This window comes from Solanum pennellii, chromosome 6, assembly GCF_001406875.1.
Source record: "Solanum pennellii chromosome 6, SPENNV200".
Classification (NCBI taxonomy): domain Eukaryota; kingdom Viridiplantae; phylum Streptophyta; class Magnoliopsida; order Solanales; family Solanaceae; genus Solanum; species Solanum pennellii.
Genome location: NC_028642.1, coordinates 58192259 through 58211285, shown reverse-complemented (window position 1 = coordinate 58211285; position 19027 = coordinate 58192259). Strand labels below are relative to the sequence as shown.

Sequence of the window (19027 nt, the reverse complement as noted above, 5' to 3'; positions counted from 1 at the left end):
TATATATTATTAATTTTATCACACTAATTTATTTTCAAGTATATTAACTAGAGCTAAAATAAAGATTGAAATAATTAATTCATGATATTTTTATATAAAAAGTAGGCTTTTTTTATAGGGTAACTTTCACATATAGCAAACAAAAAATTCATATTTGTATGCTATAGCAAACTTTGCATAATTGCGCTCCATAGCAAACATAAAACTGTATAATTTGCTATACATATAAAATTGTATAATTCGCTGGCCTAAATATCACAATAACTGAAAAGAAAAAGAAAGTGAAGTAATAACAAAATAAGTTAATGGTAATAACAATAATTTAATGTTTCTAGAACTGTTTAATTTTTTTATTTTCATTCTTGATAAATTTTTGTTAGAGTGAAATTACATTTTTGCCCTTGATCATTATTCACTTCATATATAAAAAGATAATTCTAGAATTATTTATTATCTTTCTTCATCGATTTTTATTGGCGTGAAATTACATTTTTACCTTTGATCGTCATCCCACTTTCACTCTTCTATAAAAATAGATATAAAAATATGATTTTTCAAATTTTAATTGCATCACATAAATTAAAACAAAAAAATAACATATTTTAAATCCGTGCAAGTACGAGTGCTTATGTCTAGTCTAGATATATATATATATATATATATATATATATATATATTAGGTGATTGGCATACTTTGAAATTTCTAGAAATATAACAATCATTTAGAAAAAATCAATTCATGCCAAACTTCTCGCTTTCTATTTCAGCTAAATTATAATAAGTCAATTAGTTATAGACGTAGAGATATTTCTCAGCATTTCAATCGTTATCAACACGTTACAAATTCATTAGATACCCCCATCAATTTCACACTAAGTGGCCCTTTTAGCTCGAGATAAGAATTTAAAAAATATTTTAATTTTAATCAAAATTATTATTATGATATTAAATTTTATAAAAAAATTTATTTTTATATTATTTAATAATTTATTTTAAAAATATATATATCCCATAAATATATTACTATTTATAATAATGTAATATTTATACGTACCGGTAACACTCTTCATTAGTTTTCATGTGAGAAGCATTTTCTTTTATCGAGTAATATTGACACACTACCAACACCTCCATTTGCACTCATTATCATATCGACTTATCTGGAAAAAACGGAAGATGTACATTGTGGGAACACATTTGTTGACTTCTTTTAATATATAAAAAACAAATATCTTCAACAACTCATCACCTTTAATTTCCTTGTCTTTTAAGACGGCTTATTTTTTTTCCTCTCGAATTTATATTATTGGATAAAGGGTCTGTTTTTACTAAAATAAAAATCTTCAATAGAAATAAGTAAAAGTATGGAGGGTTAAGTCTAATTTTGTCAATCCTAATGAGATAACGGATCTTTACTTAACAAAAAATTATAAAAAAAATAAAAATTAGAGAACTATGTATACTATGATGATCATAAAATTTGTAAACTCTTTATAATGATATTATAAATGAGAATACTTTGAATAATGCATGCATATAAAATCCAAGAAGAAAGTTCAGTTATCAATCTCAAACTTACTTTTACAAATGTGTGAATTAAAATTGATAGATAGCCCATCTAAAGTAACTTCAAGTATTTTCATCTTGTCTTCTTCTTTTCAAATTTGTCCAACAAAACTTGATAGTTCATCATTTCTTCTTGGATGTATTGAATCTTGTTGAAGCTATTGACACTGTCATATGATTTTGCTATTGCATCGGTAGGTGCCTTGAAACAAATTTTCCTATCACTTTAGCTAGACGACTTAATTATTTATTGTTTCCGTCTTATTTTTTCTTTAAGTATGTTTCAAATACAACGTCACCATAATTAACCATAGTAAATTTTTTGATTAAAAGTATATATATTCTTAAATTAAAATTTCATGTCAAAGTACTAAAATATACTCTTTACACGTTACGTCTTTGTGGCTCGTCGACGAAGGAAATAGCTAATTATAATTTATATCCTCTCTACAAGTTGGTCCACTTGGACGGCCAATAATTCAAAGTTTATATATATATATATTGTAGTTATAAATGCGTAGCCAATTTTGCCGTTATTTGCTCATTTATTATAAGAGAAATATCATTACCTCTCTAGAACCCTCGATCAAAATTCAAAAATGAGTTTCATTTTTTTCTTGAAGATGTTATCTTGTTTGTTTGTCTTTTTGTTCATACTATTTTCTTTGACAAAGAAGAAAAACAAAGCCAAAAAACTCCTTCCAAGTCCAAGAAAATTGCCTATTATAGGAAACCTTCATCAACTTGGAAAATTACCTCATCGTTCACTTCAAAAACTTTCTAATGAATACGGTGATTTCATTTTCTTGCAATTAGGTTCAATCCCAACTCTCCTTGTCTCCTCCGCCGACGTTGCGAAAGAGATCTTTAGAGTACACGATGTTGCTTTTGCTGGCCGTCCTCCCTTATATGCTGCAAAAAGACTTAGCTATAATTGTTGTAACGTCTCTTTTGCTCCTTATGGTAAGCTGTTAGAGAAAATACTTTTTATTTACATAATTATTATCTTTATGTGCGATTCTGATTCTTTTTTTTTCCTTATACATGGGCAAATGTTGTTTTTTTTTTACCATGAGTGGCTATAGAGACAGATCTAGGATTTAGAGATCACGTGTGTCAAACTGGTGTACTTCAACATATATACATAGGGCATATAGGTTCTATTGAGGTTTGGGGGTGATGTGACACTCCTTTTCCATGAGTAGATATATCCCCTTGATTGGGAGTACAGATTTTGAAACTATGTCAAATCTATGATTGCTCTGATATCATATTGAATCACGTGATGATGACTTAATTAAGTGTATGATCGCTTTGATATCATATGAATCACATGATGATGACTTCAACAGGTAATTATTGGAGAGAGGCTCGAAAAATTCTAGCATTAGAGTTGCTAAGCGCAAAGAGAGTGGAAAGTTTTTCATCAATTCGCGATGAGGAAGTGAGTCGTTTGATACAAAAAATTGGCAATTCATTGAACTCATCTATCAACATAAGTGCATTGGCACTAACCTTGTCAAATAACGTTGTCTGTCGAGTGGCTTTTGGGAAAGGAAGTTATGATGAAGGTGGATATGATAATGGAGGGAAAAAGTTTCATGAAATTCTTTATGACACACAAGAATTGTTGGGTGAGTTTAATATTGCTGATTATTTTCCAAAAATGGCATGGATTAACAAATTTAATGGGCTAGATGAAAGATTGGAAAAGAATTTTAGAGAATTGGATAAGTATTATGACAAAGTAATAGAGGATCATGTTGATTCAAGAAATTGGATTAAAGAAAAAGATGATGAAGATCTTGTTGATGTATTGCTTCGAATTCAAAAGGATCCAAACCAAGATATCCCTCTTCAAGATAGTCACATCAAGGGCCTTCTTGCTGTAAGTTTTTTTGCGTTCGAGTTTGACTTATACGACATATATTATATTTTAAGTCGATAAAGTAAGATTTAGCCCCTAATTTGTTTCTATTTATTCTAAATGATTTTTTCTTTTATAAATTTACAAAAAAAAAATAAAAAAAAATGAACAAGATAGTACTTGGCTAGGCTACTAGACAACCAGTGGTGTAAATGTTTGCCAAAAACAAACAAACAAGATAGTTGGGTTGATCCCCTTCCAATACATGCACAAAACAAATGTGAGGCCATATGTCACATTTTAAAGAATTGTTTTTATATATACTTATTGGTTTTTATTATTTTGTTTTATCTTACCTTGAAATTACGTAAACTAGCAAATATAACATTATAACTTTGTCAAACTAGCTAAGTCAAAATTAACCAATATTATATTAATTTGTCAAACTAGCCATATGGAACTTATAATAGTTTATAAACTAGCTGTTTTAACATTTACCTATATATATACATGACATTATGGAAGAACAAAATACAGATTTTCTAAATCCTTCTATTCTTTAATTTGTTTGTTATTTATGTTGTTTATTCTCTTAATTCATAGTTGGATTTATTTGTTACATCCTGAGGTGTACACTTATATTTATTATGGGAACAAAATATACTTAGAACAATGTATTACACGCCTCAAACTGAATATTGTTATGCAAGAACAGGATATATTCGTAGCAGGAACTGATACATCAGCAACAACTATAGAATGGATCATGGCAGAACTTATATTAAATCCAAAAGTGATGAAAAAAGTTCAACAAGAAGTGAGACAAGTTGCTAAGGGAAAAACAAAAGTCCATGAAACTGATCTTTACAAACTTGAATACATGAAATTGGTCATAAAAGAAGCTCTTAGACTTCATCCACCAGCCCCGTTACTAATCCCTCGAGTAACAACATCAACTTGCAAAATAATGGACTATGAAATCAAAGAAAATACAAGAGTCCTTATCAACGCGACAGCAATTGGGACCGATCCAAAATACTGGGAAAATCCATTGACGTTTATACCTGAGAGATTCATGAATAAGGATATCGACTATAAAGGTCAAAGTTACGAGTTTTTGCCATTTGGGGCAGGGAGAAGAGGGTGTCCAGGAATTAATTTTTCTGTGCCACTTGTTGAGCTTGCAATTGCTAATTTATTATTTCATTATGATTGGACACTTCCTCATGGGATGAAACCTAAGGATCTTGATATGGAAGAAGCTTTGGGCCTTACTATGCACAAGAAAATTCCCCTTTGCTTATCTGCTTCTTATTATTATGACTTGTAATATATTTCTTGTATACTACTTGAATAAATGTAAAACCATCAAGAACAATAAGGTGTATCATTACACTCAATATATTCTTATAGTAATAAATATTAGGAGACAATTTGTAATAAGGAGTACAATGTGTATTAGCTGGACTTATATATGTATTTTACGTTATATAACTGAAGATAAAAATGTGTCATGAAGACTTTTATTATTATTAGTTGGATTCTTTGACTGAAATTTCTCATCCTAATTCATATTTCTCAAATGTGGTAATACTAGACTAGATTGTAGTGCCAAATTGCAAATAGATGTGTAGGCTAGTTAGGTAAATATGTTTGTCATAGACTCGTAAGATTAGAAATAGGTTGGTTAAATTGAAAAATTGCTAGCTAGCTGAGTATTATGTGATAAAAAGAATGTATATCAAAGTAAAAGATAAAGTTTTATAAAATAATTATGTATGATTGTGAAATATTATATTTGAATTGTTAAAGTTCATCATATCCACAATATCTAAGTGTTCCGGAAATGTGAAAATTAAGATGGACGTAAAATCTTAGCTCAAATAAATAAGATAAAAAAGTAACTTACATCTATCAAAAGGTGCAAATAACATGCGTGATGTTTTGTACATGTTTTATCTTAATTCATCGATTCGTAGGTGTGAAATAATGATTAATGAAAATGTTAAAAAGAGAGATTATAACTATAATCAAATGAAAGAAAATTATCTCAAAAGTCCTATAAATACTCTTATTAATACCAACTCAGTGCAATGAAAATAAGATCCATACAATTGATAGCTAAAAATAATAGCAATTGACATATATTTTTTTGACTTGAAACAAACTTGTTAAAATAGGGCGCAACGAAAATAAGATCGATGCACTTATTTAAAATTGTCTTGATATGAAAATCTTAAATAAAAATAAAACGATTCTAATTTATTTGAAACTGAGACATAATTATTAATTAATTCTCGAAAGGAATTAAAAGAGGAGGTATTCAACAAAACAGGTTTGGGCCTAATACTAGGTGGCCCAAGCTTTTTTATTTTTCCATAAGTCGATTCCAATATTCGTAGTAACAGGTGAGGGTTTCAAATCGAAAACTCCCATCCAACTTTAGTATTTTGGCTATCTTCTCAGCGATCGTTTTGTAAAATTCATCTTAACCTGCAGGTTCGATCTGTTTCTTCTTCTTTTTTCCGTTTACAATTCAATTTTTGATGTATGTTTTGGATTTACTTTGTACATAATTCTTATTTTGATTTGTATTTGTGGAATGCAGTTTTTCGTACTTGAACTTACTGTTGAAGAAGATGGCTTCGCGTTTTTGGACTCAGGTAATTGATTTATCTTTTTAAAATTTGCTTATAAATCAAGAGGCGTTAGATTTTCGAATATTTTTTCTGTCAAGAGTAAAGACCTAATTTTATTTGTGTTTCGTTTTTATTCATAGTATGGAAGATTTTTTATAACTTTATGGACCAGTGATAATGTTTCGTCTGTATTTAGATAAAATTTTCTGAAAGAAATTGTAATGGGAAAAAATCTTTTATGATGGGGATATAGGGTGTGTTTGATATTTGATCGAACATGTTTAAATTCTTTCAATTGCAGTATGTTGTTTGTTATTATATTTCTAACATTGAATGATTCAAGAAAAAAACTTGTTTTGTAGAACTTTTCCTCCATACCAAACACCACTTATACAATTTAAATTAATAACACTGCTCTGAAAGGAAATCTTTGGAGCCTTGAAATTGGAGTGTTTCAATTTATTGTAAATGTTAAGTCTTTATCTTAGAAATATGCGTGCTCCATTCTGCATAAACTGACCCTTCAAGTTGGTGAAACCTGATCTCTAATTTTCACGGTCTTTAACAGGGTGACAGTGAGACTGAGGAGGAGGAAGAGAGTGATTATGAGCAGCAGGATGATGAACCGGCTGAGACCACCAAAACAGATGGTGGATCGAGGTATCTTGCAGCTGATGATAGTGACAGTGACGAGTCAGATGGGCAGAAGCGTGTTGTCCGGTCAGCCAAGGACAAGCGCTTTGATGAATTGTCTACTACAGTTGATCAGATGAAGAATGCCATGAAAATCAATGACTGGGTCAGTCTTCAAGAGACCTTCGACAAGATCAATAAGCAGTTGGAGAAGGTTATGCGCATCACAGAGGCAGTTAGAGCTCCTAATCTTTACATCAAATCTCTAGTGATGTTGGAGGACTTTTTGACTCAGGCTTTGGCCAATAAGGAGGCAAAGAAGAAGATGAGTAGTAGCAATGCCAAAGCCTTGAATTCAATGAAACAAAAGCTCAAAAAAAATAATAAACAGTATGAAGAGTTGATCAACAAATATAGGGAGAATCCTCCTGTTAGTGAGGATGAAGGTGGGGATGATGAAGAGTCGGAAGAGGAATTTGAGGAGGACCCTACAAAAATTGCAGTTGCACCCAACGATGACACTAATAGAAGTCTTGATCCGGCAAATGAGTGGGAGATTATACTGAACAAGAAAGACAAACTAATGGATAAACAGTTCAAGGACCCTAGTCAAATCACGTGGGATATAGTCAACAAGAAGTTTAAGGAAATTGTTGCGTCTAGGGGTAGGAAGGGAACTGGAAGGATCGAATTGGTTGAGCAACTCACCTTCTTGACCAAGGTGGCCAAGACCCCAGCTCAGAAGCTTGAAATTCTTTTCAGTATCGTCTCTGCCCAGTTTGATGTTAATCCAAGTCTCAGTGGGCACATGCCGGTAAACGTATGGAAAAAGTGCGTGCAGAATGTGCTCACCATACTTGACATGTTGACCCAATACCCTAATATAGTAGTTGATGACATGGTTGAGCCTGATGAGAATGAAACCCAAAAGGGATCAGACTACACAGGGACAATAAGGATCTGGGGGAACTTGGTAGCCTTTGTTGAAAAGATAGATATTGAATTTTTTAAGAGCTTGCAGGTTATTGATCCCCACACTCGTGAATATGTTGAGAGGCTGAGGGACGAGCCATTGTTCTTGGTTCTTGCTCAAAATGTCCAAGATTATTTAGTTCGCGTGGGGGACTCTAGGGCTGCTGCGAAAGTGGCTCTTAAACAGGTTGAGTTCATTTATTATAAACCACCAGAGGTGTATGATGCTATGAGGAAGTTAGCTGAACTAGCAGAAGGAGAAGGAGAGGGGGAGTCTGCTGACGAGAACAAGGTGGCTGAGGAGAGTAAAGGCCCACTAGCATTTGTTCCGACTCCTGAGCTTGTGCCCAGGAAGCCTTCCTTTGAAGAGGACAGCAGGTCATTGATGGACGTCCTTGTTTCGCTCATTTACAAACACGGGGATGAGCGGACCAAGGCACGTGCTATGCTCTGTGACATATACAATCATGCTCTCTTCGATGAGTTTTCAGTATCCCGTGACTTGTTGTTAATGAGTCACTTGCAGGATAATATCCAGCACATGGACATTTCAACTCAGATACTTTTTAACAGAGCCATGGCTCAGCTTGGTCTCTGTGCATTCAGGGCGGGACTCATTACGGAAGCACAGGGTTGCCTTTCTGAACTTTATTCTGCTGGCAGGGTGAAGGAATTACTTGCACAAGGTGTTTCCCAAAGCAGATATCATGAGAAGACCCCGGAACAGGTATTTCTTTTAACTGTTTGGCAGTATTTATGTCATCTATGTGCTCCTGTTAGCAAGATATTTACTTTATTTTGTGTTTCGTACGTTGATTTTTTGTTGCATGGAAATCCATGCTTTTTCCAGCTTCAGAATTGGAATTTCTTGCTTCTTTATTGTCACGTTCTCAAAATGTGGTGTCATGTACAATAATGTGTATTGTACTACAACTGAAAAATAAAAAAAAGAGTTTGGGGATCATGGCTATTAAGTACTGGTATTTATGTGCATTTTAATTTTGTACTTGTGAAATGTTAAGGAAGACATTAATTTTATGATGCAAGATAGTTGCGAATAGGCAAAGGGCTAAACTATATTCTTGCTATCTCCTTAACTTCTGATTAAATAAACCAAAAAATCACCTGTTTTACTGACTTATTTATCTTGGGATTTTTTTCTGCTGTTCTTCATTGTGAGCCTTGTCATAGCATTAAATCTACATATTAATCAATTGCAGGAAAGGATAGAACGAAGACGTCAGATGCCTTATCATATGCATATAAATCTTGAGCTTCTTGAGGCTGTCCATCTGATATGTGCCATGCTGCTAGAGGTGCCAAACATGGCAACCAATAGTCATGACACAAGGCGTAAGGTCATAAGCAAGAACTTCCGGAGATTGCTTGAAATTAGTGAGAGACAAACTTTCACTGGCCCACCTGAAAATGTTAGGGACCATGTAATGGCTGCCACAAGAGCCCTCAAGCAGGGAGATTTCCTGAAGGCCTTTGATGTTATCAAGTCCCTTGATATGTGGAGGCTTTTTAAGAACAAAGAGAGTGTTCTTGAGATGGTTAGAGCCAAAATCAAGGAAGAGGCCTTGAGGACCTACCTTTTTACATATTCTTCTACTTACAATTCTCTGAGCTTGGATCAGCTTGCAGGGATGTTTGACCTTTCTGATAAACAAGTTCATAGCATTGTGAGCAAAATGATCATCAGTGAGGAGCTTCATGCAAACTGGGATCAACCAACTCGCTGTGTAGTCTTCCATGATGTTGCGCATACAAGATTGCAGGGCTTGGCATTCCAGTTGACAGAGAAGCTGGCAATTCTATCAGAAACTAATGAAAGAGCTATGGAGTCCAGGATTGGTGGAGGTTTGGAGGGCCTTCCACCAAGGCGCAGGGAAGGCCAGGATTATGCCGCTGCAGCTGCAGGAGGGGCTGGTAATAAGTGGCAAGAGTTCTCCTTCTCACAAGGCAGGCAAGGAAGCAGTGGGGGCCGAACAGGGTACAATGCTGGTAGATTTGCCTCGTCAAGGGACAGAACTGGCCAGGCACGAACTCATGGTGGTCGATATCAGACAAATGCAGCTGCTAAGGGAGGCCATAATATGGATGGATCTCGCATGGTGAATCTTAACAGGGGTATCCGTGCTTAGTTAAGTGGAGTTTGCTGTGAGAGAACACAACGTTTGATACACATCCCTAATAATCATTTTTCAGACCTTTATTTTGTAGTAGTTTAGAATTTCGCTAGTTGGTATCCAAACAATCGTACAGAGTACTCTGTTGAACCTTTCTATAGTGAAAGTCTCATCCCATCAAACTAGGACTTTGTTCTGGTGTTATGCACGGTAGTTATTTCCTCACATTCATTCATTTTAAATGTGTTATTTGCTCCAGTCATACATGAAACTTTCACCAAAACCTTTTTTGATTTGTTATTACTTTTACTAGTTCTTTAGTATATATTTGCAAAAAAGGTTACTTTCTACTCATTGAATACTGGAAAGCATTTCTCAGATAAATCCTTTTTTAATGAAATAATACTTTTCCATTATGAAAAAAGTGACCTTTTCCGTCATACATAACACAATTGGTCTACTTCCTGAGGCACATAATAGTTATTGATTAGAAAATTTGACCTTTTCTACTTTGTGTGAATAATAATGCACCAAAGCTAAGTTGATTTGAGAGGTGATGGTGATGGAGAAATAGGCTAATGGTGGAGATAATTGCTTGCCTCCTGTCAATTTTCATTTATGATTTCTCACACGGAAATGAAATATTTTAACTTTAATAAGATAAAGTAGTGACGTTTACCTAACCCTCATTATACTTTTCTGCATTGAATTTAAGTTAGATAATGTTGAAGAGATGAAATATTTGTATCATCAGTATCATTTAGCTTGTTATAACTAATTATTTAACATAATTGTAAATTACCTCTTTAGTTAACATAATTGTATAAATATCTTTTACTCATGTATTTGGCTGTAGAATAAAAGTAAAAACAAAATTCAATGAACATAGTGTTTAAAATAGATAAGACTATAGACATAGTAAAAAGGAGGAGCCAACTTGTATTTCATATTGATAAAGTTGTGTGTTACAAGCCCAAATGAACTTCCTTCAATACAAATATAACTAATGAGAACATAGAAAACCAAACATAAAAAGCCATGAACTAAACATCAGACAAACCTTTGTAAAAAAGATTTGCAGATGGTCAGTTCAATTGGCTTAGTGATTTTATTAAAACACACAGTAGTAATAATTAATAGAAAAAGAGACATTTTGGTGTCTCAACAGTTGCAAGGGTCACATGTGCAGTTTGATCCACATTTGCAGCCATTTCCTCCTTCTGTTGCTTTCTCAGCAACTCCCTCAGCCACTCCATAGCTGCAATTAATTCATGTAAATTATATATACACACTTTAATATGGTTAAAAAAATTTCATACTATCAGTATATATAATTTAACCTGTTATATGTTTCAATATTACTAACTCTAACATTATAGTTATCTTTTAGGTGACCTGTTTCAATTTGTGTGTTATAATTCAGATTTCGAGAGTGAAACTTCTTAATGAATTCTAAAATTACCACGTAATCATTCCGATCATATATAACAAAATATAGAAAAGTCTTTTATGTTAAAAATCAGACTAACTTCTTCATAGGTGCAACACCCTCAATGATGGTAAAGGTAGTGGTGCTCTCCAAGTCGGGGTACATCCCACATCTGCAATTAATTATACAAAATCAAGAATTTAGATAATTAAATTTAGTGAAAGGAATAAATTAAACTGTAAACTAGATCATCTCGATTATATGATTTTTTTTATTTTTTTATGAAAGTCTTTCATTTGATTTTCATCGATGGAAGTATATATGTAACATATAAATATTTTAGGAAGAACTTACCCTCCACAGCCACTGCCGCACTTGCAGCCAGATCCACAGCCACAGCTTCCTCCACAGCAAGACATGATTTTTTTTTCTTAGGAAAAATGGAGTGATTACTAAAAGAGGTTTTAATTTGTTGTGTAGTTGTGAATTGTGATGAATAATAAGTTGCTAAGACTGGGATTTTATAGACTTATTGGTGCTTGTGTGTGATCATATACATGACACGTGGACGAATAATGTGATTGTTTTAGTTTTTTGAATTTATAATTTATTTATTTTTCTGAGTAAATTTTATGATTTATTTATAATAAAATATCAACTCAATCAACTTTAATGGTTTAATTAACCATTCACCGGTTAACCATTCTGATTCTTGTCGTGGAAAGTCGTCCAATATATAGTATCCCATTCATCAAGGGTGATGTGATACTCTTTCCGTCCTTAATTACTTGTCTATTTTTTCTTTTATAATTATTTCTAATTCTTGATAAATTTTCTTCCGTTAATATATATTTTTTTTAAAAAAAAATTAGATTGTTGTTGAATAATACCCTTAAAAGAGAATAAGGCATGAAGTTAATTGCTTGAGTAGAATGAAAAAAATGTTTTTTCTTGAAGTCTCAAGAGAGTGAGAATTAATCAGCTCAAATAATATCTCAACATTGCTAATAAGTCCATAAATTTAGGTGAATTTTTCTTTGCTAACATTGATTTCCTTACGCGTCAATATCAAAATTCGTAGATTTTTGCTCTTCTATATTATTTGTGGTGATTTTCTTTTAAGAAAATCTAGTTAGGAGTTTTTTTCAACTATTTATCCTGATTGATATTTGAATGATTATGACATCGCCGATAATTAAGGTAATTGAGATGTTTGTTTATTCTTTAACACCAATAATACAAACTACCAAGGACGAAGTGGAAAAATTTTGTCTTGAACTTCTACTATGATTAATAATTTAAAATAATTATAGTTAGCAATTACTACATATAATTTGAAACAGAAAAAATGTGTATTTTAACTTAAATTAACTATATACTTATTATATATGTTAGATATATCCAGCTGGAGGCATATTGTAAGGATATTGTCAAAAGGGAATTTCTTTTTTGATTGCAACTTGCATTTATTTATGATCAACAAATATTGCTAACAGTATCCATATCCATGTGCTATGTTTTTCGATGTACAATTTGTAATCTTAAAATAAGACAAGTTATATGTTAGTATAAATAAAAGTGATATGATAATACAAAATTTTAATTAATCATATATGTAGTTTATTTTTATTAAAAAAAGCAAGGTCTGAATCATTTTGCTAATCTCAATTAATTTATAAAATACCTATTAATATATTCCACCACTGTAGCACCTGAGATAAAATCAAAAGTTGATCACCTTTTTTTTTTTTTTTTTTTTGCCTATATGTAGAAATACAAATTATTTTTCAAATTAATTCTATTTTTGTCCTTCGACCATGGTATAGTGCTTTATTTATGGGTCTTCAAAAGAGTCCATTTATATCTTCCTTCTTCATTGATTTGAGAAAAAGAAAACTATTAACTATTTAGAATCATAAATAGTAAGTAAGTGATTTGATGAGAATAAGTATAGTGACGTACAGTAATTGACTAATCGCATACTAGAATGGTGGGTTGTTGGCATTTTCGATGATGCTAAAAATTTGAATGTCACAAAAGTCAAGTAAAGAAGTATACTATTCTTAATCATTGTTAATATTATTTTCTCTTCCTATTGTCTATGAAACGAAAAATAACAAAGTGCTTTTCTTTTTTCTACTACTTTTATTTCTAACCATTCAATGTAATAGTCATTGATCATCAATCTATTTCTACTTTCATAAAGCACAGGCTCCATTTTAGCCTACGTCTATTTTTAGCTATTTAAAATTCTGAGAACAAGATGCTTCACATATCTTTTACAAAAGAAAGAAGAGCATATATATCACTATTTTCAAACACTACCAACAAAGCTTGTATTATTCCATTGTAGTACTTTCACAATTTGTTCTAGGGAAGGTAGTCATAAAAATAAGCCTATCGACACGTCTATCGTACGTATTATCGATATTGATATGTATTTTGATATTGTTAAATCATTTTTGAGCACTGAAAACGTAACATAACATTTTTCTTTTACCTATGAGACGTAGCTAGACATGTTAGACAAAAAAGGTTTATTATACCAATGTCAAAAACAGTATGATAATAGCTTTTCTGAAAAGTTCTGTTAAAATATTGTGGTGAATAGGGAAAAGAATGAGCATATTTTTTTATTAGTAATAAAAATTTATAATATCTAGTGGTAGTACTAGATGCCACAAAAAAACAAATATCATCACTAAGAAAGAACTATTCCTTCTATTTTGTTCGTCATGTTTAATAATTGTCCACCATTTATGAACTTTCTTAGACCTAGTAGATAGTCCCTCTCAAAAAACCTTATTTTGTGTCTCACACATTCAACAATAGTTGTGACAGGCTGAAGGCTTTTCATTGTCTCACAAATGGACCCAAATCTTACACTTTTAGGATCCATAAATTTTGGGTAAACTTTTTTTTTTTGAGACAAAAAGAAGCGTCACACAATTGTATATGATGCAATGGGGTCTTATAGACATTTGAAACATAGTTTAAAGTAATGCAAAAGTATTTTTCTAGAAAAATAACATGATTATGACTACAACCTTAGACATAACTTAAAAAGCTATTTCATGTAGTGAAAATTGTCCAAGATTCATATGGAGACAAAAACTAGCTAATTCCCTCAATTAATGCAGCACATATGGAGCCTTAACAATTAAACATAATGAGTTTAATAATACCATGTTAAAAAGACTTTAGTCCTAACGAAACATATAGTTTATGAGGTAGATATTGTACAAGATTATATAAAAAGCTAACAACTTATCTCAAAATCTCGTGACAATATTCGAGTTCTATAATCAACTCATTTAGGTAGTACAATGGTGTATGTTAAGCCCATATGTTTCATGGGCTCTACTAATACCCCTAAAAGTTTAGCTACATCTTAAAAGTTGGCCATATTAGGTTTTAGGCCTGTTGAGGAAGCCTTTGATAAAGCCCAAGAATGGTTCATTATGAATGTCACAGAGTGAAGGTAAACACAATCCTTCTTAGCACATTAAGGTATTAACTATAAATATACTAAACTGAACATTTGTAAATATATATACAATGAGCAAAACCAAAATTCATATACATAAATCAATCAAGAGGGAAAAAAAATCAACTCTGCATACTTAAAAACATCTAAGTTCTTCCAAAAGATCATTAAAAATCATGTCCTCTAGTTCAAGTGCCAAACATTCACTTTCTAACTGAAGATTCATCCAACCATCATCCATTTTCAAATCTTGATCCACAATGGTGTCGATTGATTCTTGCTCCGGTTTCAACCTCAACAAGGTACCTACATTGTTGCATACCTCTTCATTCATTCGATTTTCTAGCAATTGAGGAACGCGACAATTATAGGTTAAGGCCTTAGGGTAGTATGTGAATGATCTGTCATACATTTGGACTAAAACCTCATTCACCAAATCAAATAGTAGATGATGATGACAGCAGAAGTCGAATTCCCCTAGACAACATTCTTCTTCTTCTTCATGCCACAAGGACTCGAGTTCTTTAACTAATGAAGGGTTTAACACTTGGGCTTCTGAGTACCATGTTGTCTTGAAGAAATTTCTAGAGAAACCTGAATGATCAAGAACATCCCTTACATAAAAAAAGTCCGCGTTTTCCTTTCTGTAAGATTTGTCATGATGATCTGCTTTTGCTAGAATATCGACATCTACATTCTGTTTAAGAGCAAAACCTGAGCCAAAAGAAACAAATTAAACGACAACTCACGAGTAGAATAACATAATGAAGGAAGTTACTAGACATACCTTCTGAAATTTGGAACTCTGCATAGTTGGAAATGTCTTCTTTAAAACAAATTTCTGAATTTGGAACCACATCACTTGGGATCGATTCATTGCATTTTATCTCTTGTTCATCATAGGAGTTTCCGTTGAACACCTTTACCTCATCGATGATCTCTGAAAGTTCTTCGACTACTTCATTATCTGCTTCATCAATCTTAATATCCTCACTTCCTTCTATTTGTTCAATCTTGCATCCAGTCTCTTCAGTGGAGTATATCGACTTCTCTTCTTTCTCAATTTCACCTCTCATATGTGAGTTCCTCTCCTCTACGGTCTTAACAAGCCATTCTGAAAAATGGATATCACCAGACACCCCGTTTGGAAGAAGGGAACAGGACTCGGAGTAAGATAGAGAACGGATCCTTCTGAATGACATTGATGGTGGTATCTCGTATTCACTAGTCAATTTCAAACTCTTGGAGGGATACAAGTTAATTTCCTTCTTAAAACTATGTTCAAATAATTTAGTATATCGATTCATGAACTCGTTTAGAGAGGAACTTCTCTTGTGAATGATTGTATTTTTACTAATGTCAAATCCATCAATCTCACAATATCCATTTGACTTGTTTTGATGGTCTGTATCTACCTTATTTACATCTTCTACATCGACGAGCTCTTCATTATTTTCCCTACTATCAACTGCTCCTTTGGTACTATGGCTCAACGACTTGTCTAGCTTCAAGTTTCTACCATCATCATCCAGGAGGCCTAAACTTGTGAAGAGAGTCTTTGCATAATTAGACAAAGATCTCGTTCGAGTAACACCTATCAATCTTTCTCCTTTAGCAGAAGACCAAACTTCTTTCTTCTTGTCCTCAAGCTTAATTGGTTTGAAGTTTGTTTTCCGCGACAAATGAGACACAGGGTATGATCCTGACTTTGTTAATCTTGCCTTTTTATAAGAAGCCAGCTGACCCCGGGATAAATTCTGATATTCTGCTTCTGATTCCCTTAAAATTTCCAAAAGTAACTCAGCATGATCTTTAAGCTGAGATTTCAGAGCATTCTTATCATTGGAAGTATCATATGCATCGATGGCATTCATCCGTTTCTTATCTGGTGATTCTCCACCCTCCACATTCGCAGGAACCAAAATACTAGGATGTTTCTTGTCACTGTGTTCAACTGAACCATTTGTCTGGAACTTAGGTTGATCAGAAGAGCCTGATTTCTTCTTAGACTTCTTTTTTTCCTTATGCATCTCCTCAGCAATCAAATCTTTTATTTTCGCTTTTAGAGACTTTTTGTTAGACCCCTTTGATTTTCTTTTGCCCTTATCAACCTAAAAGTATATTATAACATTAGTCTAAATCAAAATTGAAATGTTTCGACACTGATAAACTTTTAAAAAATTTATTCATTCGATAATCCTTACCAAGAACTGACTTTCATTATCATCCAAAAGCATTTCTAGTTCACTTGGATCTTGGCCAACCAATTTGCCTTTGGAAGAATAAATACCTATTGAAGGGTGAATACTTGTTAGGCATTGTAATGAACAAACACACACATTTCAAATAGGGAGTTCAATAATTTCTACACACCATCACATTAAGTTACTAGCAATAACATGCAACTGTAACCTGTTATAACACGTTAAATTACACTGATACGTATAAAATCTTGACTTACTTCTGATATGACTGCTTCCATCATTTATACGGGGTAGAGATTTCCTCTTTACGCGAGAGTGCCAACTATTGTAGCCAAGGGCATGTATGAATCCCATCATACAACCTGGATGAATATCCTCATCTTCATGATCTACATGCCTACTCCACTTGTTCTTTCCCATACTAAAATTTTTTTTGAATCTGTCTTCTCTAGCCTGATAAGAACAAACCATCAAATATTAAACACATAATTAACAACTAACAAGCAGAGAACTCTGTTCTTGTAGCCGTCTCTTGTTTCCTTTACAAAATTAAACAAGGGGAGACGGAAAATTATACCGTATATATAAAGTTAATATTTTTTTAATATATATATATATATAACAGATGTCGAACCAATCCGCCACTCATCTCAAACAAGACTCACATAGATAAAAACGTGACAAGAAATCAAGAAGTAAATATCATGTAATCAAATACTATGTTTTTATTTTTCCTCTCAATAAAATAGAGGAACAAAAGTTTGGTAATACCAATTAAAACGTTAGAAAGAGTGATCGAAGTGAATAGTAAATTGAATAAACCGCATGATCTTAAATAATAAACTGACAATTAATTGATAAGTTTTAACAATCAACGAAAAACAGATAAATTTTGTTTACCTAATTTTGAGCTGAGAAGCAGAGAGTGGAAGCTAATAAAAGGGGGTGATATTTAGAGAAATTTATTGGGGCATAAAAGTTAAGTAACAGAAATGAGTATTATGAAATGAAACTGCCTAAGCCTATAGGCTATAATAACGTAAGAAGAGGAGCAGAAGAAGAGGGGAAAAGGTCTAAGTTTTATCAAATACGCTCCAAAACCTCTATTTCAGGCGCCTTTTTACCCGTCAAACTACTTTACTAAATCTAAAATACAATTTTTATTTTTATTTTTTAAAAAAAAAGGATTCAATATATACGGTATATACATACAGACGAAATAGTTTAATATGCTACTCCTTACATGGCGAAGCTAATTTGGGGTTGAGATTCGTAATTACACAATTTATGTGTATATATATATAGTAGTTGTTGAATTTTGTTTGTTCGTTCAAATGATAAGTTCTTCATATCTAAAAATCCTGACTCTGCCATATTACTTCACGATCGACCTGTATATGAATACTTAGTGAATAATTCACTTGAAAGATAAATACAACTAATTTAAGCCAAAGACTTGCAAAGAAAAGGTCAATGAAAGGGATAGAGTGTATAATTAGATAACCAACCATTTAATTAAAATAAGTAAGGAGAAAAAGAAATGAAGATAGAGGTCATACCAACAACTGTTAAGCTTTTGTTGGTTAGTTTAGTATGCACACTTTCCTTCTGATTTAATGCTAAGTTGCTCAATTTTAAGGGAACATTATTTAGTTGGGTAGTTGTTGGATCTTCTTTCTCTATTATAAACTAATCTCTCCATTCTCCCAAAACTATTCTTTTTATAGTTAATATTATATAAAAATATGATAAATCACAACTTTTTTATTAAAAAATTATGTAGAATGTTTGGAAAATCATAGTCGTGGAAACATATTGATTTTTCAAATGGAATTTAGTGGGATGCAATTCAAAGAATATTATAAAACAAAAATAGAGCGTTTTATTTGAGTCCGGAGCCTAAAAGGTATAAAATATTAACAAAAATTCTAAAACGGTATATAAAATTTTATATTAACCAAAACGGCAAAATCGCTGGAACAACAGCGATTTTCTTGAATGAAAAAAAAATTAAAATGAAATAAAAAAAAATGACGCAGCGATTTTCTTTTAAAAAAAATTTTTAAAAAAAATCACATTTTGCAAAATCGTTGCAGTA

General features: G+C 32.3%; 4 protein-coding genes across 4 annotated transcripts; 2 read left to right on the top strand and 2 right to left on the bottom strand.

Moving 5' to 3' along the window:
* Nucleotides 1-2081: 2081 nt before the first annotated feature.
* On the top strand, nucleotides 2082-4951 carry LOC107021488 (cytochrome P450 71A9-like). Its single transcript, XM_015222163.2, has 3 exons — nucleotides 2082-2529; nucleotides 2919-3454; nucleotides 4149-4951. Exons 1-3 carry the CDS (start codon nucleotides 2166-2168, stop codon nucleotides 4761-4763), a joined length of 1515 nt encoding a protein of 504 aa, XP_015077649.1. The 5' UTR covers nucleotides 2082-2165; the 3' UTR covers nucleotides 4764-4951.
* Nucleotides 4952-5773: 822 nt separating this feature from the next.
* Nucleotides 5774-10073, top strand: LOC107023060 (eukaryotic translation initiation factor 3 subunit C-like). The gene is made up of 4 exons (XM_015223609.2): nucleotides 5774-5932; nucleotides 6042-6096; nucleotides 6641-8404; nucleotides 8898-10073. The coding sequence occupies exons 2-4, from the start codon at nucleotides 6073-6075 to the stop codon at nucleotides 9822-9824; spliced, it is 2715 nt and encodes a 904-aa protein (XP_015079095.1). The 5' UTR covers nucleotides 5774-5932; nucleotides 6042-6072; the 3' UTR covers nucleotides 9825-10073.
* Nucleotides 10074-10725: 652 nt separating this feature from the next.
* On the bottom strand, nucleotides 10726-11751 carry LOC107023059 (metallothionein-like protein type 2). The gene is made up of 3 exons (XM_015223608.2): nucleotides 11593-11751; nucleotides 11339-11410; nucleotides 10726-11067 (listed from the first exon to the last, which is right to left on the bottom strand). Exons 1-3 carry the CDS (start codon nucleotides 11655-11657, stop codon nucleotides 10971-10973), a joined length of 234 nt encoding a protein of 77 aa, XP_015079094.1. The 5' UTR covers nucleotides 11658-11751; the 3' UTR covers nucleotides 10726-10970.
* A 2998-nt stretch (nucleotides 11752-14749) lies between these two features.
* Nucleotides 14750-18019, bottom strand: LOC107021784 (protein TRM32-like). The gene is made up of 5 exons (XM_015222489.2): nucleotides 17830-18019; nucleotides 17187-17382; nucleotides 16930-17015; nucleotides 15513-16836; nucleotides 14750-15439 (listed from the first exon to the last, which is right to left on the bottom strand). Exons 2-5 carry the CDS (start codon nucleotides 17347-17349, stop codon nucleotides 14862-14864), a joined length of 2151 nt encoding a protein of 716 aa, XP_015077975.1. The 5' UTR covers nucleotides 17350-17382; nucleotides 17830-18019; the 3' UTR covers nucleotides 14750-14861.
* Nucleotides 18020-19027: the final 1008 nt, after the last annotated feature.